Below are 26763 nucleotides of genomic sequence, written 5' to 3'. Positions count from 1 at the left end.
CCCCTACGTTTCTAGGTCGCGCTATACAGTTTCATAAACAACACTCACAAATTCACAATACTAGATATTCTATTCAATGTAACAGTAGACGTACCGTCGCGTTCATTATTGTTTTTTGAAGTTTATTTTCTTTAATTTAATTTTACTTCGTAAAAAATGTGTTAGCGAAAAATGTGTTAGCAAAGGAAGCCTTGAATCGGTAATATTAGGCTGATATTTATGTAGTTACATGTATGTATTTTTATACGAGGAATATTCAAACTAGCCTTTGATTAGCACGATGGCGCAGTTTGTACTTATTCTAATTTTTACCGATAATTAAAAAAGTTGATTTATTGATTTATATTGTTTCAGCCTGTAACATCCCAATGCTGAGCATAGACTTCTCTCTCCATGATGTAGAAGAAGGGCCGGAACTTAACTACCTATTTCTTACTACGAGTAACGATTGCTATCAGGAGGCTATGATAACAGCTTAACGTGCTCTGCGAGGCACGGCGGGAAACGCAGACGAGTAACGTATACAAATTTTCATCTCGAGAGACAGAACTCGCATCCACTCCAGAGCGGTGTGCAATTGTTACTAAGCTGAAAAATTTATATTAATAACTTAATCTGTCAAAAATACACAAGTATACGCAATCCGGATATTTTTACTTACCCACGGATATCCACGAAAATTGATACAAATGAAATACAAACTAGAAATTCGTTGATAATTAGTTATATAATAGTTAAGTTTGCCATTAAAGTGGGAAAGGGATTCGTTACATTTCAATTGAAACTGAAAACAAATAATACCCTTTTCATGTGGAAATCCGATTAAATCCCCGATAATATTAAATTAATTACTGGTATTTCTATCTACAAGTATTTACCCAAAAGTTGTATACATTATTTTTAATAGCCTTTTGAGGAACTATAATATAATAAGTGGATTTAATAAATAGTATAATTCCTTTGTTACATTTTCACTAAATTGTTTTAGATACTTTTATACTAATATTATAAAGCTGAAGAGTTTGTTTCTTTGCTTGAACGCGCTAATCTCAGGAACTACTGGTCCGATTTGAAAAATTATTTCAGTGTTAGATACCTCATTTATCGAGAAAGGCTTAAGAAAAAACACCATACGCATATCTATCGTACAGTCATATCTCAAATAGCTTTAACGGACACAGTAAAACAGGGCCAATCTATAATATTAATAAAATTGGAGTGGCTGTTTGTAATATTAAAGTAACCGCTTTTTACTAAATGCATATGGATGTATACACGGTACGTATACCAAAATAACATTTTTTTCTGTCTGTTAGTCTGTCTGTTTTTTCCGACTAATCTCTGAAACGGCTGGACGGATTTTGACGGGACTTTTACTGACAGATAGCTGATGTAGTAAAGAGTAACTTAGGCTACTTTTATTTTAGAAGTTTATATAATTCTGCGAACTGAACAATAACTTTTTTGAAAAATTCCACGCAGACGAAGTCATGGGCACAGCTAGTCATATAATATACAATAACATTCCATACACAAACGAATAAAACTGGGCATGCCTGTTTAATTAATTAATTTAATGCCAGACATCATAATTTTATTAATTTTGTAACATTCAAAATGAAAGCTATAAGATACATGTCCGAAATTCAAATTAAAATTAAATATTAATGTCATTCGATCATTTAAAATTTATTTAACTTTGTTCGAACACAAATATAAATAAATAGCAATCGATAAATCTATTAATAATGTTGTTATAACGATAGGTGTAATATTAATTTATTTTCAAAACGGTTGCCGTTGATTCGAAATAATACTTAATTTAAACTGGAATTTGTTTGATGCGTTACAAAAAAAAATTATGCTTTAGGGTCTTTTAACGGACTTCAAAAAAAAAAAAAAATCGAGGTTCTCAATTTTATTGTATTTTTGTGTCAGTTACTTCATAAGTTTTGCAGGGTATTCGTGTTATAATCAGTAAAATGAAAATGATCGGTTAGTAGGCGATTACACATAAATAAACTAGGCGTGTCAAATAAATTCTCATAATATAATTATACGGTTTTAACAGTATTAAAAGCAATAGGTATTATTAATACTAATAATTATTAAAAAAAAATTACACACATTTGTTTTAGTGAAAGTGTGATTCTTGTAGTCAAAGTGAAACTACCCCCGATCCGGAATGTAGATTCTGCTGCGAATAATAGAAACGAAACTCTGCAGTTACTCTTTAAGAGACTGAGTATAATCTTAAATATGTTCGTGCAAAGTGGAGCCAGCTCCTTAACTTCGTTACCCTTCTGGTTGAAATTGGGTCGGGTTCAGCAATTCAATGTGAACTACCTTCGGAACTTCTCAAGTACTCTTGGAACCACTCTGGCTAGCCCAAGCGGAGTCGTACAAGGTTAAGGGCCCAATAATGATGTTTAGAATATTCTCAACCCTATTTGTTCATACGAAGAATAATTTAAAAGTATGGTAAAGATTAAGCTATTTTAACTTGTATGTACACCAACACCGAGATGTTTGATCCGAATTACGTGATTTTTTATCGATGCGAAATTGGTGCCATTTGGTCCCTTGGATGATGTAATTTTTACGTGTGTTACCTTTTATAGCTTTTACATGGTATATTTGTCATTTGATCCCATTTAAATTTAATGGAGATCTGACGAGTACTTTTTAGAGTTAAATATATTATTTTCAAAAGAGTAACTGCGGAGTTTCTTGCCGATTCTTCTCTGCAGAATCTACATTCTGAACCGGTGGTAGCTTTACTTTTACAAAAATAACAATCACTTTAAAGTTTTAATTCGTAAAATGACGATTCGAAAGTGCTCTTGGGGCCTATTTGAATAAAGTTTTTTTTTTATATTGATATATATATTTCGATATAATAATGCATATTTACTTGACTATGTTTTTGTCGTATACGTTGTATTACTTCTCGATGTAGTCGTTATGTTTTTCGTTTGCGAGCAAACACAATTATTATAAATAACGTTATTAATATCAAATATTTTTTAAAGATGCTTAAAATACGAAACGCATGAAATGAAAGAATAAACTAAAACATAATTTTCGTCGTTATTATTTATTAAATAAAAAATTAGGTTTCGTCGTACCGTTTCAAAGGCTTTTGTTCTCATTACTGTGAGTTTGTTTACAAGATAAATATGAGTAAAGTTAATATATATTATATAATTTGTGAACAATATAAACACAGTTGGTAAACTGAAACATATAGTATGGCTTCTCAGTAAATATTTTTATGGCTTCGACATTAGTTGTATTGATCATTGTAGACTTAGAAGTCATAAATAAATATAATGAAAATTAAGTTGTGAATATGCCTTTATAAAGTTTCTTTTAAAGTTTTATTTAATTTGCAATGTACGTGTGTATGTATGTTTTTTACGGTGGAATTTTGCAATTCAATTATCAAATGATACATATGACAGTCGCGAGACTTCTATGTACATCTATACAAATAAATAAAATTGGAGTGTCTGTTTGTAATATTAAAATAACCGCTTTATACTAACTGCATATGCACGGTACATATACCAAAATAACATTTTTTACAATTGTCTGTTTGCTTGTTACGGCTAATCTCTGAAACAGCTGGACCAATTTTGACGGGACTTTCACTGGATAGCTGATGTAGCAAGGAGTCACTTACGCTACTTTTATTTTATAAATTTATTTATTTTATAACTCAGCGAACTGAACAATAATTTATTTGTTAAATTCCACGCGGACGAAGTCGCGGGCACAGCTTGTATGTAATAAAATAGTCACTTACTGTATGTGTTATTAGAGAAATCATCGGTGGTCGGTTGGCATTACTAAAAGCTCATTTAATCATATAAACTAATGTTGAGTATAAATGTTTGGGTATATTCTATTAGACTGTCATGCCCTTTGAGTAAACTTTTTTCGATTGTAGGTATTCACAACCCAATTTACGACCACCGTTGTAAATGTCTATTCATTTATGAAACCTTCTTCACAACATCAACATTGACAAAGTTCATTAATGGCAGGTAAGGGCAGAGGCACAGCGGTCACAAAAATACGTTGTGTGGTTTTACGTTGACTTCACGTTTGTCTTGGACTCCTGTCGCGGAACTTCATCTTATTGAGGTCCATTGAGTGTGGGAGGTTAACTATTATTGTTATTACTAAATAACTCATTTGTGAATTGTATCCTGATAAGTCTTACTTACACGACATTACAATTTTTTTTATCACACCTCTTTACCACAATTTTTTTATGCCGTTTTTTGACATATTTTGAGACTGACAGACTTTGAGTTCTACTCACACAGAGCAAACGATTCCTGAAAAGAGATTGGGGATAAGGTCGGCAACGCGCTTGCGATGCTTCTGGTGTTGCAAGCGTCCAAGCTTCGGTAATTGCTTACCATCAGGTGAGCCGTACGCTTGATTGGCGACCGTTGTATAAAAAAAGTATTATACATACATGTAGATTATTGTCACCATTACGATACGATATATTGGAATTTTCAATTTCCATTTTGTATTACTTGGAAATAAAGTGTAAGATAGAGAATATATATAAATTCGTGAAGACTCTCGTGTGAATGACTTACAGCGAAACGTAATTGAATTTTATATCGTAAAATGATACGATGTAGTTTACAGAGCAGAAATAATGTACACAGCTTATAATGGAAAATTATATTATTTTAATATGAATTTATAAATAAAAATTAATAGATGAACGTGTTATTAAGCACAAGACCCAAGTCTTGACCGATACGGCAATTTTTCAAGTTTTTCTACTAGGTATTCTGTAAAGGTTATAACGGAATAAAAATGAATACAAGTATATAACATTACGCTTCAGCCTGTTATATCCCACGGCTAGGCATAGGCCTTTTTCCCCGTGTAGCAGAAGGATCAGAGCATATGACATAATTATATAGTAAAAAATGAGTCAGCGAAATGTAAACATATACACGCATATCTTCCGAGCGCTTGCAGTAGATTGGATTAAAGTTTTTTGTGTTCGTTATTGTTAGGATAATTAACAACAAAATATGACAGAATGAAGTTTGTCAGGACAACCAGAAAATATAAAGAAACAGAATACACTTTTAATAATATTTATATCTAGCCTAGAATAATAGCCTTAATACAAAACTCTGACTTCTAAATTAGACCTAGCACGTCACATTTAATACTATCACGGTTTTTATAGGTGCGGTAAGAATACGTCTGAGACTGCATAATACTATCATCTTTTTAGTATTAAACGTGATTATTATATTAGTACGAGTACGTGAAGCGAAAACTTTGTACCCCCTTTTATGTAAATTGCGCGGACAGAGGAGTATGAAATTTCGCACACTTATAGTTTATATAGAAAAGGAGTGCAGAATGCTAATATTTTTTTAAAAATATGCATAAAAATATATTAACTCCATTAACTCAATAAAAAAGAACATTACACAGACTACTGTGTATTTGACACACAAACGCATATTGCTCTTTTGTTGATTGTCAAAGTCTGTAGTCACATTCAAATTTTTTTAAAAGGTTCTTTATTTTCATAATTTTTTGGTTTTCTTTAATTTAAACTTTTAATTATGGTCGAATTTCGACCTCTGGGCGACCACTAGTAGAAATAAATAAACTAATAACAAGCTACCGCAAATTGAATAACCTTAACCTTTTCAACGGTTATTGATAGAGCTATCTGACGTATAACGTTAACTAATATAAAAAAAATTGCGATGTACTTTTTTCATTTTAAAACTCCGATTTATATGTTACATATTTATATACACAATTAGTCAATCTAAGAGTTGCAGATTATTAGTTGAGCTGAAACTGACCCTAAGGACAGGTCCTTACTATGCGAACTGATATATTCCTTATAGCCTTATAAATAATATTGTTATTTATTTACGAGATTTCTTTTACGACACTCGTTAGCAATAATGCACCTTGCAAAAAAATAATAACAAGTAACGGAAATAAGCTATAAGTTTCAAAATCCGTACAATTTTGTAATTTCTAACTTAATCTCAGTTGTAAAGATAGTGGCAAACATTATAATTGTAACCGGACACTTTCGACGGAGCCATTAAGATCGGCGAGGGTTCGGCGTGAGTAACAAATTTAGGATCATCTTACTTCAAGTTCATTGACACTGCAGAGTTATCGATTTAATTTTCCGCGCTATCTAGAATCAATAGTTTTAGAGTTTGGTTACTCCTTAAGAAACGATATAAAAAATATGGGTACTGAAATCGTGTGAAACTACGATCAGCACTTCAGCAGTGACGCTGAGTGGCGTTTTACACATAAACGGTTCACACTCAACGGCCCCCAGTAGGATTTTCTCCTGTGTTGGGGGTCCGGAAAAATACACAATACACAAGCACAAACGCCCAGACCATGACCAACATCTATGTGGCCAATACAAATATCTGTCGTGATCGGGGATCGAACCCGCGACCGCCAGCGTAACAGTCAGTACTGTGACTGCTGCGCCAACGCAACGTCAATCACATGGCGCTTTCATTTAGTTTATTCAAAATATAGGTATTATATTAAACCAGAATTTACTGTACTGAAGCGAATAGTAAGCGCTAATTTACGTTTTGATTTTAGACTTTTATTGCTTTAATAAAAATATAAAAAATGCACGGCAGAAGTGAAAACTTCATTAGGCGATCAAGCAATAACGCAATAAGTCCCGAGTTAACCAGATCGAGCCTTTCACCTTAGAGCGTGACGGATCAGCCTAACTTACTACCTAAGAAAAAATGTTTGTTCGGTGCGCCAAACGAAGTTTTCACTTTAATAATTTGAAACATTTAATGAAAAGAAATAATGTTTAAACGTCACGGTAACGGTTCTTAGAAGCAGTAAATTTCAGTCGCGTGTCGTAGCTAATATTGTTACAAATTTAATTTGAATAAAAGATGACAAGGGTCTATCTCTAAGAGGGGTCTCTTCAAGTCGAGCCATAGTAGTGTTAGTTGATGTTACCGCGATGTTTGTATAGGATGACAGAAAAATAATCCTATCAAATTTAAGAGTAAAAACACCTTTGAAAATGATATGATAATGGAATTTTGAAATCAATAATTTCTTTCTATCATAACTCATTTTTTTTGTTTGTATTATAAATAAATAACAAACTTATGAGTATTTTGATTACATGAATTGGTTTCGTTATGAAACAATAGTACCATTATCAAAAGTATTTTTGTATGAAGCTAAGGGGATAGGGGGGAATTTCCTGCTCACAGTTTGGAGCAGTCTAACTGGGGAGGTACCTCAACTTTCAAGAAGATTACAGCTAAGCAGCTCTGGAGTGAGTATGTGTTTCTATGGCGAGTAATGTAGCTGGAGCTCTTGGGCAGTGTTGCTGCCTTCATATTAGTTTGGTAATAGTAAGAAAAATATAAGAACCGATTTACTACTAAGAGTTTACCTATATATTAGATACATTTCAAATTTTTTTTTGATATCATACAAGTAATTAGTGTATAAATGATACTGTGATACCCGTGACAGATATATGCGGTAGCAGAAACACGGCAGAGAATCTGAAGCCTGGAAATTTTTGGAGAAAGTCAATACTTAATAGAGGAGTCAGGGAAAATGAGTGGAGTTACAAAGTTTAACTTTTCGTTTTAAGTTATTATTTTCGAGACAAACAAAGCTTAATTGGAGACAGCTGAAAGTTACCCTGCCCCAGATAAAACGTATCAAGTATGTACGAAATCAGCTCTGGTGACCATAAAAGTTTTATCTGTACCGTGTTCGCTGATACAAACCTAACGTGACCATTATTCTGGCTCAAAACGAGACATCTTTTTTTTGTTAATTAGCAGTTTTATTTATTAACCGACTTCAAAAAAAAAAAAAAAAAAAGAGGAAGGCCTCAATTCGGCTGTATTTTTGTGTGTTACATCATAGCTTTTTAGTGGGTGTACCAATTTTGAAGATTATTTTTTTATTTGAAAGCTGTTGCTTGTCGTCTGTTTCCAGTTAAATTTTAGCAAGATTTGACGAGCAGTTTTTGAGTAATTTTAGTGTATTATACTTAAAATGTACGCAATTAATACACAAAAAATTCGTGTCATTTCAAAAAATGGGACATTTTTACGTCCCAGGTTTATTTCTCGGGACACCGGGATACAACAGCAAAAACGAGACGGTCCCGGTCAAAACAGAACGCCTGGTCACGTTTTGCATACCTGAGTGCTTTTATTGATCATTAAACTGTTGTTTAAATCGACAACTCTTTCTGTGTGTGTATTTTTACATTGATTTCGTTGTTTGTTTATCTTATTCTTCTGACTTTAAAAATAGGCCGTGCAGTATTGTGTGTTAGGTCAATCTTGATTCTAGTACTAGTAATACTACAAGTAGTAAAACTAGAATATCAGTAGATTCACAATACGAGTATGTTTGAAACAATGTTATTAAAGGCTTGCTAAGCTCTGATCCTTCTCCTACATGCGGAAAGAGGCCTATACCCAGCAGTGGGATATTACAGGCTGAAGCGTAGTGAAGATGTTTTTATGGATTTACCCGTTTTGCTTCAGAGATCTAGAGATATCGGTAAAGTTTTTATATCATAAACATTTGTTAGAGATCGTTACTCATATCGGTTTATTTTACGTTTTTAATATTGTAAGTAATTTACGAACACCTGTAAATAAAATTAAACGATCTTCTAAATTTCGTTGATGCTCACTTTTACTATATTTTTCTTAAATGTTTTTGACGTCAGTTTTCTTTTTTTTAATTTACATTTCATAATTTAGTTTTTGACAATAGCTTCTGAATTTAATCTCGAATATTCATTACTGTATGCTAAATGGACAATCTTTAATTTGACTTATTTCGATGTTAACGGTATTCTTAGTAACTTAAGGACACCTGTAAAAAAGTAGGCAATTATACCGATATTTACTTTATTGAGTTTGTATTATTTGTTGTACTACTTGTTGGTGTTGACTTATGAATAAAGAAATAAAGAAATAAATATGAATCTATTCACCAATCCGCAGTTGAAAAGCGATAGTGATAGCGATAGCGAAGATTATACTCTAATCTTTCTCCTATATAGAGAAGCAATTTTGACAAACCTTTAACTGAGGTAGGGCACAGCAGGAATTTCCTGCTTAAAATATGGAGCAGCCCGACTAGGGTAGTACCTCGACCTTACAGAAGATCACAGCAAAATAATACTGTTTTCAAGCAGTATTGTGTTCCTGTTGGTGAGTAAAGTGACCAGAGCTCCTGGGGGGATTGGGCATTGGGTCGGCAACGCGCTTGCGATGCTTCTGGTGTTGCAGGTATCTATAAGCTACGGTAATCGCTTACCATCAGGTGAGCCGTACGCTTGTTTGCCGACCTAGTGACATAAAAAAATATATAGAGAAGCAATTTTGACAAACCCCTTTAGTTTGTACTGATCCTGCTTTCTGGCACGGGTTGCGGGTTCGATTCTCGCCTGAATATGGGTGTAATATTTGTATTGTATTTGTATAGTAATATATTTATATATGTATAATTTCTATGTATATATATATAAAAAAATATTTACTAATAACAGTCAGCTATACCTATAACATACCAATAAGACATTTATTTAATTTACTTAGTAATGAGACATTAGAGGTGGACTAAATCCTATTCGCAACAGTTTTGTAAAAACAATATTGTAACCCGTTCAGTATTTAACTATTTAATATCGGTCGACGAAATATAATATTATCAATTTGTAATGATAGCCTTCTTACAAAAATAGACCTATCGATTACTATATCCTTTTAAAATGAACGTACAAGGCTAACCCAAAATTTCTTTTAGAGTCATGAATCTCATGTAGCCTATAGATGCCTGCAACACCAGAAGCATCGCAAACGCGTTACCGACCCTACCCCTAACCCCCTAAAAGGCCCCTGATCACCTTATTTACCACAGAAACATAATACAACTTGAGAACAATATTATTTAGCTGTAGTCTTTTTTGGGTTGAGGTACTTCCCCTGTTGGGCTGTTCTAAATTTTGAGCAAGATTTGTATTCCTTTTTGAATAAAAATGTTCTCGGAGTCTCGAGTCGGGCATTCTGAGTTGTTTTCCCTTATAAAGGGTATTGGACCCCAAAATGTTTGTGATAATATTACTTAAATGTAGATGGAGACACACTTAACAGACAATTCGTCGTCATTAGCGCTAATAGGGCTATCTTTTTCAGGCAAATCGCCTTGCAAGGGACAATGTAAATAAATTTTCTGTGTAATGGTACATACTAGTAAACGGTGAAAAGAAAAGTGTGAACATGGCAACGGATAATGAACATCTAAATGTAGTTAGAAACTTATGATGTTGATATTGTATATTTAGTTTTTAACATTATTCTTCTCAATTCAACAGTTTTTTTTTCTTATGTTTCTTTCTACTGGGTGTACCACAGGTTCTCAATTCGACATTTTTTTTTCTTCTGGTTGTACCGATTTTGATGATCCATTTTTGGGCTCGGTGCTTGTTATTACTCCCATTTTAATTTGAGTGACCTGAGGAGAAGTTTTTGAGTGGATTTAAGTGGGTTTTTTCTGTTTGAGAGCAAACCCGAAAAAAGAAGTTTGCTGGATATATCCCGTACCATGAGTAACGACAGCTATCCGGTGTATATGATAACGACGGGGACCGACCGAACGTATAAAGATACACATGCAGTAAAATCGTAATATTCTCTGTCTGTTACTTTGAACGAGATGTTTAAACACCAGTATAATATTATAATAAAAAAAAAACCTTAAAAAATTCTATAACTGACACTGATAATAGATGAGGCATTTTTCATGTCTATTTTCAAGTTAGCCTGTTAATTAAGAATGCTATGAAGTTAAATGCTTATCATTTCAAAAAAAAAAAAATAACACGTTGGTAGTCAACATCTTCATAAAACTTTTTGAAATAAAAATTGATGGTCGAAATGTACGCGTGTAACATCAAACTGACTGCATCAAATTGAATAATTCTCCGTTTTGCGTTCGTTGTTAGAACGAGGTATAACAAAGATTAAAAAAAACTATATATATAAAACCAAAAGTGCTGTGTGTACTTACACGTATGTCTACTTACGTGTATGTCTGCGTGATGAATATGTGTATGTGTATAAAAATAAAACAAGCTATAAAAAACAGTATAGCCCATAGTACTTAGGCTATATAAAAAAAAATGTAAAGCTTAAAAGAAAATTCAGTTTCCAACAAAAAAATACGGTCAGCGTTTGACCACGTCCTAGCTTTACTAGGCATAAAGACAGAGCACTGTCCAATTTGTAGTATCAAGTAAATCGCCTGTAGGATAAGCATAATTATAATGATGCGTCAGCCAGTCGGTATACAATAAAAGTATACAGTTGAAGTAAGTCATCATAATATATTTTTTAATTTCTTTCTTTTTATACTACATATCATATTATAAATGAAGCACAAATGATGGTCAAGTTCGAAGTCTTTTCAAGAGGATCTTACATCACTCGAACGTTAAGCGATTGACGTTAGTTTTGTTTAGTTGGCTCCACGAATACGATTTGAGCGAAGGTTACATCTATGTGTCGAAGACGATCAATCGATTAAAAAGTGGGACAGTCTAGCGAAGAAACTATGTCGTAATTATAATCTTCGTATTAATGATTTTCATAAACTTCTCAACCAGATAAAGCAGTTACTTGTTTAACTAATATTTGCCCTGATCATAATTTAATTCGCGATTACAGCGTTAAGTTAAAAAATTCTAAATGTTATAAAATGAAAAATATATTTATTAATTATTTACTTACTCATTTATTTTCATGTTTATTTATTTAGTTAAAACAACCTCACAGCTAATTATAAAAAATAATAGTATAAAAATATATGAATATGTCCAATTAATATGTTAACGAGAGTCAGTTCTGCAATCGAACTAATATCACATGCATAAACTTAAACCCTTTGGGGAATAAATATTATATCAAGCTGTTTCTGTTTGTGGAAGCGAACGCTCATCAATGCTGAACGAGTTTCATTCCATTTTCGAGTCGATAAATTCCTAATTTAAACTTTAATAATTCAATTAAGCAGCGGTATTGTGTTCCTGTGTGTAATATACAAGTATATCACAAGAGTATAATGGAACAGAATAATTAAAAGAACGATGATCTGATTTATATCTATATTTTCAGATATTTCATATCGAAAATAATTTAAAAATGGAATAATCGAAAAGAACGTCGAGAGCAGAAAATGAATTCGTTACGTACCTTTCCCTCACTCTTCCAATATATAAAGAAGCCGTACTCGTCGACTTTGAACAGGCAATTCTGTTCATACTCGGTGTTGTCCTTCTCTTCTGTCCACCTGTCGAACGTCGCGCCCTGAGAGGAAGGTAACAATATTATTAATTATTAATTATCGTATAGGTATATACATGCTGACCGCGAAACTGAACGCGAAGTTGAAGTAAGCGTTACGTTTTCTGAAATTTTCCGATTTTCTACGTAATACTCTTAATTTTTCAACTGTGAGAACTTTATACAAAATTTTAGAAAACATAAAAAAGACGAACGAAATCAGAGAAATGGTTCTCAAGTATTGTAAGGATTTATTTTTATACATATACGTACTAAAATAATAACTGCTCTGGTGCAGTGATGCATGTGCCACGTAGGTGCCTCAGCACTGGCAATTGCGGATTCGATTCCCGCTTGGGCCATCTCAAATATCCATATGTAGTTGTATTTGTAATATATTTCTTTAAAGTATTTATGTCTTGTCCTTGTGATTCTCCCCATCGTGCCTCGGAGAGCACATTAAGCTGCCGGTCCCGGTTGTTATCATGTACACCTAATAGCGTTCGCTACTCATAGGATATCCGTCAACCCGAGCGGAGGAGCGTGGTGGATCAAGCTCTGATCTTTCTTCTACACGGAGAAAGAGGATTACGCACAGCAGTGGGATGCTACAGGCTGGATCGTAATCATTACATATTTGTATCCCGACATTCCCACGGGATTGGAAATTATATGGATAAAACCGCGATTAACGGCTAGTTTTAAGTAAAGATGGCAGTGCAATTATTTTTAATTACCTCTATAACATAATCAAACTAGTTATGAAAATTAATATAAAAATATGATACAAAACAAAAATAGCTAATTGTTAAATTATATACTTAAAGAGAAATTTGTTTGAACAAGCCTTTATTCAATATTTTTGTTGCAATAAAATGAAAAATAGTTTTACGCGAGATCATCAAATACTTTTAAAGCTTGTAACGCAAATAAACAACGTAAAAGAGGTATTAATTAAATTCTCTCTTGGCGCTCATATTAATTAAAACTTCACAATAATTTTCTCTTTCAACTTTACGTCTTTGATAGTTCTCAAGATAGAACAACGTGTGTCGGGTAAGCTTGTACTATGTAGCCTTGCGTCGCACGCCTCTACGCAACAGACGACATATTACTTGCCGGGGGTCTGGCAACATACACAACACAAATACCCAGACGTTGACAATTAATGTACATAAACTTCTGGCATAAATGATATCAAACTCGATGACGACGCGTTGGCGCAACGGTCACAGCACTGGTTTGTGGCTGTCGCGCTGGCGGTTGCGGGTTCGATCCCCGCACATGACAAACATTTGTGTTGGCCATACAGATATTTGCCGTAGTCTGGGTGTTTGTGCAGTTCTTGTGGGTCTCCACACCGTGCCTCGGAGAGCACGTTAAGCCGTCGGTCCCGGTTGTTATCATGTACACCTGATAGCGATCGTTACTCATAGTAGGGAATATATCCGTCAACCCGCATTGGAGTAGCATGGTAGATTAAGCTCTGATTCTTCTCGCACATGAGAAAGAGGCCTATGACCAGCAGTGGGATATTACAGGCTGAAGCGATATCAAACTCCTGACCACAATCGTAACAGCTAGGTCACAGAGACCATTATGCAAACTATTCATCCTATGTACATTATGGTGCAGCGGTCACAGCTCTGGCTGTCGAGCTGGCGCGGTCGCGGGCTTGATTCCCACTAACGACACACATTTATATTGGCCATATAGAGTCGGCCGTATTAGTCGTCGTCTGGGTGTTTGTGCTACCGTATTGGGTGTGTTCCCGGACTCCCGACACAGGAGAAAGTCCTACTGAGGGCCGTTGAGTGAGAAGTGTTTAAAAATTAAATTATTAATTTAAATATTAGCAATTTTTATATATAACTAGCTGACCTGGCGAACTTCGTATCACCTTATTTTTTCCTGAAATATAATAATAACATAATATATCAAAATAAAATATAGCCTATCTTTTAAGTTGGATCGAACTGCACATGGTGTGCGAATTTTATTATAATCGGTTAAGTGGTTTAGGAGTCCATTGAGGACAAACATTGTGACACGAGATTTATATATATTAAGATTAGTTCTTGGTTAGTCCTTAGTAACCTTAACCTTGCAGATGATCACAGCCAAAAAATACCATTCTCAAGCAGCGTTAAGTGTCCTGTGGTAAGAAAAGTAGTCAGAACTACATCCTTGTTCTTAGGAAATTGTATTGACACCAGCGGTAAAATCAGCAAAGCGCTTCTTATGTTTCTGTTATTGCAGGCATCCACAGGTTACATACAGTAACCGCTTACCACCAGAGGGATCGTAGAATTGTCCTCACTACCTTGTATTAAAATCGGCTCACCTGTAACAGTGGTTCCGGAACGGGAATCTGCCAATTGAATTCGAATTTCTTGGTCATGATGTAGTGTCTAGTCTATGCGCTCGACCACAAGTCGTTGAATGTTTCTAGAATAACGCCATTTCCTGTCAACAACAAATAACTTTTTAAGTAAATGAAACAAATTGCAGACATCGCTACTGGGTAAAGATGTTCTCTCACGGAGAAAATGCTTTCTTCGTATATTGACACAATTTTAGGCTTAATCTGCCACATCACAATGGATTTTGCTAGAAGCTTCAGAATCAAGAGTCTTTGTATATCTATACTAATATTATAAAGAGGTAAAGTTTCTAACTTTGTTTGTTTGTAGGAGGTAATCTTCGCAAGTACTGATTCGATCGTGAAATTTCTTTCACAAACAGAAAGCTACACTATTCAGTAGTGATATAGGCTATATTTTATTGTTATTGAACCAAAAATTCAGTGTAAAATAATATGTACATCGAGTCGTAGAAATGCAAGCGAGATGAAAACTGCTATATTTTTGCATTACAAAAATAATAATTAACTCCTAACGAACTAGGTACGGGTCGGCTAGTTATATGTATGTATAATAATAAACATACATCTGTTATTTCGTCACGGCGTAATAGAATATGCGTCTATTAACAGAAATCCAGTCTCAAATATTTTAATATTATATTTCCCAGAATGCGTTCAAATATATCTATTGACGTTTTTAGATTTACGTAGCGCGAAGAAAACGTACTAATTTTAGTCTAATTTTAGGCCGTCAATTAGTGTTAAACCTCTTAATCTACGTGAAATAACAATTCCGTAGTTACGATTTTTTCTATCATTGTCAATATAACTTCAGTGTTTGAAAATTCGCAACTTCATATTTTTTTATCCATATATATTTAGGTATTTCTATTTAATTCTTAATAATTAAACTAATTTTTGTCAATTATAAGTGTCAAAATAAAGTACCAGGTATAGATGTCTATACCTGTTACTTTATTATTTGATGTTAATAATTCGTTGAGAACTTTTTTTGTAATGATTATAAAAAGTAAGTAATTTGATTCGAAGCAGTCCTGTACATACACAGCTGTTTTGTGTCTGGCGAGTGCGACACTCCTAAAATAAACTTGGTTAAGTTTTTAGGAGTGTATAGTATTAATGTTAAATGTTCGTCTATAAATAACTTTTAAAAAATGATTTTTGTTTCAAGTTTTTTAATGGGTAACGTTATTATAACTATATAATTGTGTTTGCTCGCAAACGAAAAAAAAAAAACGACTTCAATTACATCGACGAGTACCTTATACAACATAGATCGACGAAAAAATGGTCAAGTATCACGCGTTATCAAAGATTACTCAAAAAGTAATTATCATATCTCGATAAAATTTATATGTTACCATATGATAAACATCAGCTTTCGATTAAATTAAAAATTTTCAAAATCGGTATACCCAGTAAAAAGTTATTGCGGTTTTTCGAGAGTTTCCCTCGATTTCTCTGCGATTCCATCTTCAGATCCTAGTTTCTTTATCATGGTACCAAACTAGGAATATCCACTTTCCAAAAAAAAAAAAAGAATTATCAAAATTGGTACATCCAGTAAAAAGTTATGTGGTTATAATACAACGTAGGTCGACGAAAAAAGCGTCAAGTAAAAACGCATTATTAGATATAACTCGAAAAGTAGTTGTTAGATCTCAAATAAATTTAAATGGGACCAATTGACACACACCACCTTTCGATTAAAAAAAAATTGTCGAAATCGGTCCATACGATCAAAAGTTCTGATGTAACATACATAAAAAAAATACAGTCGAATTGAGAACCTCCTCCTTTTTTGGAAGTCGGTTAAAAACATCAAGTTAGACACTTAGAAGTGGAGTAAAAGCTATAAACATGTCCCCATTTTTGCATTTCATCATCTACGCATTGTCCTATTCACGTTGAATCGGATAATGACACGTACTTCAAGTGACATTAATTAGCGTGACATAATAGCTTTAAGAGAGTAAATTAGGTCTGTATTATGTCTTAAGGGTGTCGTACATTGTCACGTTAATATTAGTCACTTGACAAATAAAATAGTCTAAATATATATTTTTTGTTTTTTTCATAATTGAATAGAGTTGTCGGGTTCGTCACTAGCCTTGGGAAATAGGTAAGCTAGTTAGTCTAACTAGGTCATTAGTTAATCTAACTGACCGTAAATATTTTTATAGGTTTTTGGGTTTAAAATGACGGAGATAAAACAAGTGACATTTAAACAGACAAACCTTTATAATTTCTTAAAATTGACTAAGGGATTTTTTTCACAAGAAAAAATAAATAAATAAAATCATTTTGATGTAACGTATGTTATATAACGTGACGTAAGTACTAAGTAGTACTTAAAAAGATCTAGGGCGACAATATACGATAACTTATAGCAGGTATGATCGCTTGATATCAATAGTTACTGTCATACTTGCTAACGTAGTAGGTACTTCATACGTACATACCGTCTTTGACTGCATAGGCGTACCGATTTCTCAACTGTCACATTATAATAATATCGATAGATTTGAAGTCGTTTTAGCGCAGCGGTCATGGCAACTGGCTGATGCCCAAAGCGGTCGCGGGTTCGATTTTCGCACAGGACAAAAATTTGCTTACGCCACACAGATGTTTGTCGTGGTCATGTTTGTTATCAGACCGATATTGGATTGATGTTCTAGTATTGGTCGTTGAGCTTAAATTATTTTTTTTTTTTTAGATCTATATATATAATTTTAGAGATGTTTCCGAAGTTACGACTGATATTGCCACGTGACTTCTATACATCTGAGCTATTGAGGTTAGAATTTACATTCCATTTATAAATACTGTTGCCTTTTGTTATTTCGCCCTTAATTTGTATTGTGAGAGTGATTTATGTGCGTCGAAATAAATAAACATACGTAAAATTTGACAGGGCTATTTAGAATATATATTTTAAATATTTCAAAGTTATTTGTTCTGGTAAAATAAGTGACTCATCACCTGCCTCTTGCGAGAAAGAGATAAAAATATTTTTAAATATCACAGAAATCGTTTTAAGGAGTAAACTCCAGTTGCTTGTTGGAATTGAAACATACATTTTTTTTTTAAACTGGACAAACTATTTACTGTTTTGCGACCTTCTATTTGTGGCCCCTGTACGATGCGCGAGGCCTATTCTGTCGCCGAGAGCTTAATACCCGTGCCATAAACTACCGGGGTGAAACGTATTGAGAGGCAAGCGAGCTGAAATCGGGAAAACATTGAGCAGAATAGAATGATACTTCAAGTTTTATAATAAAAAAAGTGTGTGTCAGCGACACGCGACTAGAGTTTAGTCCTTTACTTATATGTGAAAATTAAAAAAATATTTTGCTAAATATAAAGTTAATTAAAACAATAAAACTTGAAAATGCAAAAAAATTGACGCTAGCTATTCGCATCAGTATAAAAAGTTCCGCTTTACTGTTATACATATATTGTTTTCTAATGTTTATTGCGAATTTCACTCATTAAAATGAAACAAGTATTTCGGATTTTATCATCATTAAAGCCTATACAGTCCACTGCTGGACATAGGCCTCCACAAATTTTCGCCAAAAATAACGTGAACTCATGTGTTTTGCCCATAGTCACCACGCTGGGCAGGCGGGTTGGTGACCGCAGGGCTGACTTTGTCGCACCGAAGACGCTGCTGTCCGTCTGCGGCCTGTGTATTTCAAAGCCAGCAGTTGGATGGTTATCCCGCCACCCACCGGTCGGCTTTTTAAGTTCTAAGGTCCAGTTTTACTGTACTGTGTGGCTACGGTACTAAAGAATATAGCCACCCCCTCTCTTCGGATTTTATCACGGTTCATTAAGTTTTTTAAAATGCCCGAATGTTCTACCATAACATCTAAAAAAGCTGTAAAACGCCAATTTCAGTATAAACAGCAAAAACTCTTTTCTGTTCGTACATGTTCCCTTAGTATAAATATTAAATCAAGTAGCGGGTAACTTGTACGATTAACATGTGTATTACTGGTGTAATCGAGATAATCATATTAGTTAGTTTCATTTTTGTCCGATGTTTCGAAAGAGTTGCATCCGTCGTTATCTTAATGTTTTGTGTTATAATTTTAAAATAGAATTTAGATTTATAATGTATTGTATGTATTGCTAATAATCTGGCGCAGCCCCACTGGGCAAGTAACATGAGATAACAGCCAAATAATACAGCCCTTATGTTTGTTCCAGTAGCGAGTCAGATGACCAAAGTTCAGAGCGAGAGCAAGAATCGAAACCGCAAACCGTCGGTGCTTAAGGCGACCACTCGCACCACTATACCAGATCAATTATTTTATTTAATACCTGAAGCATATTATTCGATTCAAAAATATATTAAATACAAAGATATGTGGGTTTAGTGGCGTTATTTCACGCAAGACATGGCTAAATTTAATGGGTTGTCTGGAAGAAATGGCTAATTAGCCATAAGTCCGCCCATTAAGCTTCACTGTCTGTAACTATCTTTATGCTTTGTTTGTAATATATTTGTGGTGTACAATAAAGTATAAAAATAAAAATAAATAAAATAAATTTACAAATAAAATAACTGTTTCTTTTCTATTCTTCTCTCTTGAATTCGAAAGTTGGCTCACTTAAACTATAATTAATTTTATTTCAAAAATATATAATTTTCATTCGTTAAATGACAATTCCAAAGTGATTTTAAACAGCCTGTTTGAAGTAATTTGATTTTGAGTTTATTTATATACAACTAGCTGTGCACGCGACTTCGTCCGCGTGGAATTTAACAAAAAAGCTATTGTTCAGTTCGCAGAGTTATAAAATAAATACATTTTAAAAATAAAAGTAAACCTTAAGTTACTCCTTATTACATCAGCTATCTGCCAGTGAAAGTCCCGTCGAAATCGGTCCAGCCGGAACAAACAGACAGACAGCCAGACAAAAATTATAAAAAAATGTTATTTTGGTATATGTATCGTATATACATCCATCCCGACTAGAAAAAAGGTCAGACTCAACCAGATCATGTGTCTGGACCGGATCAGGATAGAATGAGGCATGCCAGATCTGGCAAGCTCTATCAGGACCAGGTCTGGTCCAGACAAGGATAGCCTGATGTAAAATATAATCAAGTATGGTCAGGCATACTGGATCAGGACCCGGTCCGGTCCAGATCAGGATAACCTGATGTAAAATATAATCAAGTATGGTAAGGCATACTGGATCAGGACCCGGTCCGGTCCAGATTAGGATAGCCTGAAAGAAATTACACGAACTGAGCCTTAATCGCGCTATTAATGTTTTTAAGCGCACTTAGTATATATATATATATACAGTTATCAGGACAGTCTAGCAGGGAGTCCATTTCTACACAGTGGAGCAGTCGTAAGTAATAGGAAATAGTTGATTAGTAGTTAATTATTAGAAGTTAAGAAATAAAATTTAATTAATAATAATAATTAATTAATAACATAAAAATAATAAATATTTAAAGTAAAAACATAAATAAATAATACACTGGGAAAAATAAACGGAAATAAATATCATAATAATTATGTTAAGTAAACTTATTTATAATATCAATTCGCTTTTTTTTTTGTTAAACAATTTTTTCAAGAATTTACATTCGTGTTTTTTAAAAGGACCGGACCGAACCGGGTGATCAGGACGAGATGAGATTTCCTGATCTGGACCCCATCAGGAAATCTCATCTCATCCTGATCAGGTCCAGACCAATCATCTGCGTTACATGCCTTATCTAGTCCTGATCAGGCATGCCTGGTCCGGTCCTTCTAAGGAAGATGAAAAAATTTCTACTCGGGATATGCATTTAGTAAAAAACAGTTATTTTAATATTACAAACAGACAATCCAATTTTATTTACTTGTATGGATTAATTGTACATTAAGGTTAAAATTCTAAGCTAATTTTCTGCGTATGTATTTCTATATACGTAACATTGTTTCCTTAAATTAGTGGAATCGTGACGTAAACTGTCCTCGTGAATCTGTTGCTAACAAGACGTACGCGACGTAGATCAGTCATTAAGATCAATCCCATCTTCCCTGACCATCATGATACGACCTTACCCATATGATCCACAAGTTGTTTAAAAAATACTTTAAAGTAAAATGCGAAGTCGCAAGTCATTATTAAATGCGTATTGTTACGTGCGAGGCAAACATTATAACTATTTGCGAAATATTTGAGGTAGGAAAAAGCGGGAAGTATCTTGGTCAAAATCCGAAGCAGCCCGATGAACAACAGCAACATAAAGTCACAGCAAAATAAAGTTGTTTTCAAGAAGAAAACTATCCCTGATTCCCCCCAGGAGCTCTGGTCACATTCTCACCAACATGAACAAAGCACTGCTTGCAAATAGTATTATTTAGCTGTGTTCTTCTGTACGGTCGAGGTACTACCCCAGTCGGACTGCTCCTTATTTTCAGTAGGATATTACCTGCTGTGCCCTACCTCAGTTAAATCATAATTATATATGGTCAATATCACTAAAGTTGCAGCGCTTAAGTCACCGCAGCTAAGTTGCTGTTACCGTTATTTTCTTTCGATATTTTAACGAGGTACTTATACAAAGCAATGATGATAATTTTTCCAGCAATCGTTATTATACTATAAAGAATAATCACTTCTACTTATATATAAAGCATCTTTAGGTATGACCCTTTTCATACAAACACATTTTTAGAACTTTTTGAGTATAGCTACATAATTAATAATTCGTATAATTTAAGTAAATTTTCTCTTTTTTTCTATTAACCAAATTCATATAACCAAAGACAAAGTTCCGTAGTATAGGTAAATTTTGTAATAATACACGATCAAAGTTACCAGCCAAGCTAAGTTATCTTAACCTGTTACGAGGTACGAAAATGTATGAAACTTGAAAAACTTCACCTTTGACTTTGTTAATAAAATAAATAATGCTAAATTTAAAATATGCCTTTGCTGCGTTACATTCCGCATGATATTTAATATATAACTAAAATAAAGGGTGAGACTTCGGATGGATTTTCAATATATAATATATATTCTTATATATATATATATATATATATATATATATATATATATATATATATATATATGTATATATATATATATATATATATATATATATATATATACATATATAGCAAAATGAATATTAAGCTCGAGATAAGTTATGATACATAAATATGGAAAGTGACACAAATAAATATAAGCGAATAAGCCTTCAAGTCTAAGAATATATTATTTATTTATGTATATTTTGTATACAAAACACTCACTCGATGGGCTAGAAAGGAATATAATTTTTTATCAAATATAATGGCAAACATTATTCCTTTACATACATATAATAAATTTTGCATCACAAAGACTAATGTAATGTAAGAATTAATGTCAGTGTGAGCATTCCTTAGCTAGAGAATACAGATTAACACACAAAATAATCCGCGGTAATGTTGGTGTGTTGCCTTAAGTACTTTTTGTTTATATACTGTGTGTTGTACCTATATACTGTGTATGCTATACCTATTGTAACAATGTCACTCACTCACTTCAGCCTATCGCAGTCCAATGCATCTTTATTATATTTATATTTTGACTAGTTAGTACACAAAATTAACTACTAAATAAATTTGGTTAATTTCTCAGGGTATAAGGCCTATGTGAATATTTCACAAATACTTTATTCAATGATTCACTAAGGCCGTGACAGTAAACAAACAAGACGGGTTTAGTTGTAATATATTGTGAGACATATGTAACTAAAACACGCTGACGACAGTAATATATAAAAGGCAATGAAATGAAATGAAAATGTTTATTTCGCTATAAATTGACCATAAACACTCAATGAATTCATACACAAAAGCAGGTCTAAGTTTCTAAGTAAACAAATCATCTGATAGTTTATTTCGTAAACAAGTTATTGATAGGAACCAGCCATAAGAGATTTATATATATATAAATTATCTTACTCCAATAAAGTGGAATATCTCTTTCACAGATAACGAATAGAACACAGATAAAAGTGGAGTTATAATTTAGATACAGAGATAGGTCCGCAGGAAGCTACCTTAAATTCAATAATCTATATATTAATACGTGAAGCAAAAACTTTGTACCCCTTTTTAAGATAATTGCGCGGACGGAGGAGTTTGTAATTTCGTACACTTATAGTTTATGTAGAGAAGAAGATTTTTTTTTTAAAATTATGCATAAGACTATATTAAATCAATTAATTTAAAATTTGTACTGTGTGGCTACGGTACCAAAGAATATAGCCACCCCCTCTCTTCCCGTGGGTGTTGTAAGAGGCGACTAAGGGATAACACAGTTCCGCTACCACCTTGGAACTTAAAAAGCCGACCGGGTGACGGGATAACCATCCAACTGCTGGCTTTGAAATACACAGGCCGAAGACGGGCAGCAGCGTCTTCGGTGCGACAAAGCCAGCCCTGCGGTCACCAACCCGCCTGCCCAGCGTGGTGACTATGGGCAAAACACATGAGTTCACGTTATTTTTGGCGTAAACTTGTGGAGGTCTATGTCCAGCAGTGGACTGTATAGGCTGCAATGAATGAAAAAAAAATCAATTAAAAAAACACATTACACACTGTGTGGTTACGGCATTAAAGAATATAGCCACCCCCTCTCTTCCCGTGGATGTCGTAAGACGCGACTAAGGGATAACACAGTTCCACTACTACCTTGGAACTTAAAAAGCCGACCGATGGCGGGATAACCATCACACTGCTGGCTTTGAAATACACAGGCCGAAGATGGGCAGCAGCGTCTTCGGTGCGACAAAGCCAGACCCGCGGTCACAAACCCGCCTGCCCAGCGTGGTGACTATGGGCAAAATACATGAGTTCACGCCATTTTTGGTGTGAAAATGTCCAGCAGTGGACTGCGAAAGGCTAATGCGATGATGATGTGATTACACACACTACCATGTATTTGACACACACACACGCGCATATACACTTTAGTTGATTGTCAAAGTCTATAAGTCAAATGGACTTTTTTTTTAAAAGCTTCTTTATTTTCATTATTTTTTGCTTTTTTTTATTAAATTTTTTAATTATGGTCGAATTTCGACCACTGGTCGACTTTAGTAACAGTAAATGTTTCACTCATGAGTCAATGACAACATTGTGTACACTGCACGCCACAATGTTCTCAAAGATACATCATAAGATATACACAATTCAATTTAAACGGAATGTAGACTCTATAACTCTGACAGTGACTGTCTGACAGTGATTGAAATAGTTTTTCATATTTTTGATACCACAGACCAATTTTAATTCTTTAGGAGAAGTTGTTTTATCAACGGTTTTAATTTTATACTATCGACTACATTTTTTAGTATAATAAGCCTTTACATATCGATAGAATAATCTGCTTTAAATTGAAATATCGATATGACAACGTCATTGAAACCTGATTCTATTCAACATTTCTGAATTCCACTGGGATATCAATCAAAACTCTCGAACGCCAGCCTGTCAACAAGCGTCGAGTCACGATCTAATTCGAAACGTAATTACGGCAGAGTTACCATTAGACGAATTAATTGACAAAGCCTTTACTTGTCAGGTAATATCCGTTCTTGTTATTATAAGTTTAAGGGGGGAACACGCTACCTTAGGGAACTGGAACAAACTGACTCAGAGAACATTTTTGTTTAGGAACTCTACCAGTCACATATGCAGGGTGTCCCAAAAAGTAGTGATAAGCGGAATTCCAGAGATAGGGCACCCCTTGGGGTATCCGAATCACCCCTATGTATGTTCAGCGATTTTGCATAGTTTTCGAGTTATGAATTTTTTTATATGTTTTTGAGAATTTTCCACCTGAACTACTTTAAAAATTTCTAAAAAAAAAATTGAAGACTTTTTAGAATTTTTGTTTTTGTATCTAAATAGTCATGAGCTGTAGCTTCCCGCTTAAAAGAGTCAGCTTCTTAACTTTGATAGAAATTGTGAAAATCTAAGTGTAAAGTGAAAATTTTACGTTTTGAGAACTATGACTTCAATTTTCAACTTGGAATTAAAAATCTAAACAGGTGATTTTATGGTTTCTAATTAGGCTTAAAAACTTTTCCAGAGTCTCAGCTTTCATAATCACAAATAAAAAGTTGTACTTAATGGGGCTACTTTTGCTAAAATTTGCCTTCAAAGACATCAAGCTCAAATAATGCTATTCTTTTGTTTTTAATTGTTTCTTCTGCCTGTCTCAATTTTCGTCTTAACTCCGCTACGTTGCTAATGTTTTTGGCGTAAACTATTTCTTTATAATATCCCCAGACAAAGAAATCAATTGGGTTCAAGTCTGGGGACCGCGGCGGCCATGTAATGGGCCCTCCACGGCCGATCCATCTGTCTAGAGACAATCTTTCTGTTAAATGTTGTCTGACTATTCTTGCAAAGTGGCATGGAGCACCATCGTTTTGGAACCATATCACTCAGTCTACGGATTTATCATTTTCCTCCGCACGAATCCTATACGTATGACCCAGCTAGAGTACCGACAAAACTATTTAACCTTAAAGGAATAATAAATTGAACAAAAAAAATTTTTTTATTCAAATTGGTAATTTTCAGAATTTTCCACCTTGATGTCTTTGAAGGCAAATTTTAGCAAAAGTAGCCCCATTAAGTACAACTTTTTATTTGTGATTATGAAAGCTGAGACTCTGGAGAAGTTTTTAAGCCTAATTAGAAACCATAAAATCACCTGTTTAGATTTTTAATTCTAAGTTGAAAATTGAAGTCATAGTTCTCAAAACGTAAAATTTTCACTTTACACTTAGATTTTCACAATTTCCATCAAAGTTAAGAAGCTGAATCTTTTAAGCGGGAAGCTACAGCTCATGACTATTTAGATACAAAAACAAAAATTCTAAAAAGTCTTCAATTTTTTTTTTGAATTTTTTAAAGTAGTTCAGGTGGAAAATTCTCAAAAACATATAAAAAAATTCATAACTCGGAAACTATGCAAAATCGCTGAACATACATAGGGATGATTCGGATACCCCAAGGGGTGCCCTATCTCTGGAATTCCGCTTATCACTACTTTTTGGGACATCCTGTATTTTTATATTTTTTGTTTCATAGACTACAAAATTTAAGAAACAAGTATTAAGATTTGTTTTATTGTAACGAAGTTCCTCATTAGGCGTTGCGGAGGGGTAGCTTAGTCGGCAAATAATGTGCGTAACGTTAAAAAAAAGCGTAAGATTTTTATGTAGTAATTTATAATGTCTATACAGTGTCTAATGTATAGTCTACGTGATAACTGTTATTATTATTGCAATTTGCTATTATTATTATATCATTCGATAATCTATACTATCAATATTATAAAGAGGTAATGTTTCTAACTTTACTTAATGTTTGTTTGTAGGGGGTAATCTTCGCAAATATTGATCCGATCACGAAAATTCTTTCACTAACAGAAAGGTACACTATTCAGGAGTGACATAAGCTATATTTTATTTTAATTGAATAAAAAATTCAGTGCAAAAATCTTATAAAAAAAATTCTCGTGTCACAATGTTAGTTACAATACTCCTCCGAAACGGCTGGACTGATTTTTATGAAATTTTGTGTGCATATCGGGTAGGTCTGAGAATCGGTCAACATCTATTTTTCATACAGCTGTTATAAATGCGGCGGGGAGGGTTAGGGGGGGGGGGTTAATAACATATACGGCAAAACAACGTTTGGGCGGTCAGTTAGTTATTATATATTTTTATAAATCATTGTGAATAAAATAAAGGTGTTAATATGTTGGTGACTATCTGCAACACACATGAGTTCACTCCATTTTTAGCACGAACTTGTGGAGGCCTATGTCCAGCAATGGATTGTATTAGGCTGAAGTAATGATGATGACAATGAAAATAATTTTGTAAAGTAGTTTTTTTTTTTATTTTTATCAATAAAAAATCATAATGCAAAATGGATACCC

The 26763-nt window shown here is 33.7% G+C and overlaps 1 protein-coding gene across 1 annotated transcript in view; it reads right to left on the bottom strand.

Annotated features, from left to right (window-relative positions):
* LOC123660902 (1-phosphatidylinositol 4,5-bisphosphate phosphodiesterase) overlaps positions 1 to 26763 on the bottom strand; it is a 110455-nt gene that overhangs the window by 53411 nt on the left and 30281 nt on the right. The window contains exons 2-3 of the mRNA XM_045595922.1: positions 14749 to 14870; positions 12315 to 12428 (exon numbers count right to left, since the gene is read on the bottom strand). Coding sequence (XP_045451878.1) covers positions 12315 to 12428; positions 14749 to 14805 — 171 coding nt within the window. The 5' untranslated portion in view covers positions 14806 to 14870. The remainder of the gene's footprint in view (positions 1 to 12314; positions 12429 to 14748; positions 14871 to 26763) is intronic.

Source organism: Melitaea cinxia, chromosome 16, assembly GCF_905220565.1.
Source record: "Melitaea cinxia chromosome 16, ilMelCinx1.1, whole genome shotgun sequence".
NCBI classification, from domain to species: Eukaryota; Metazoa; Arthropoda; class Insecta; order Lepidoptera; family Nymphalidae; genus Melitaea; species Melitaea cinxia.
Note: the sequence above shows the minus strand (reverse complement) of the source record. Positions and strands in the feature narration are given on the sequence as shown.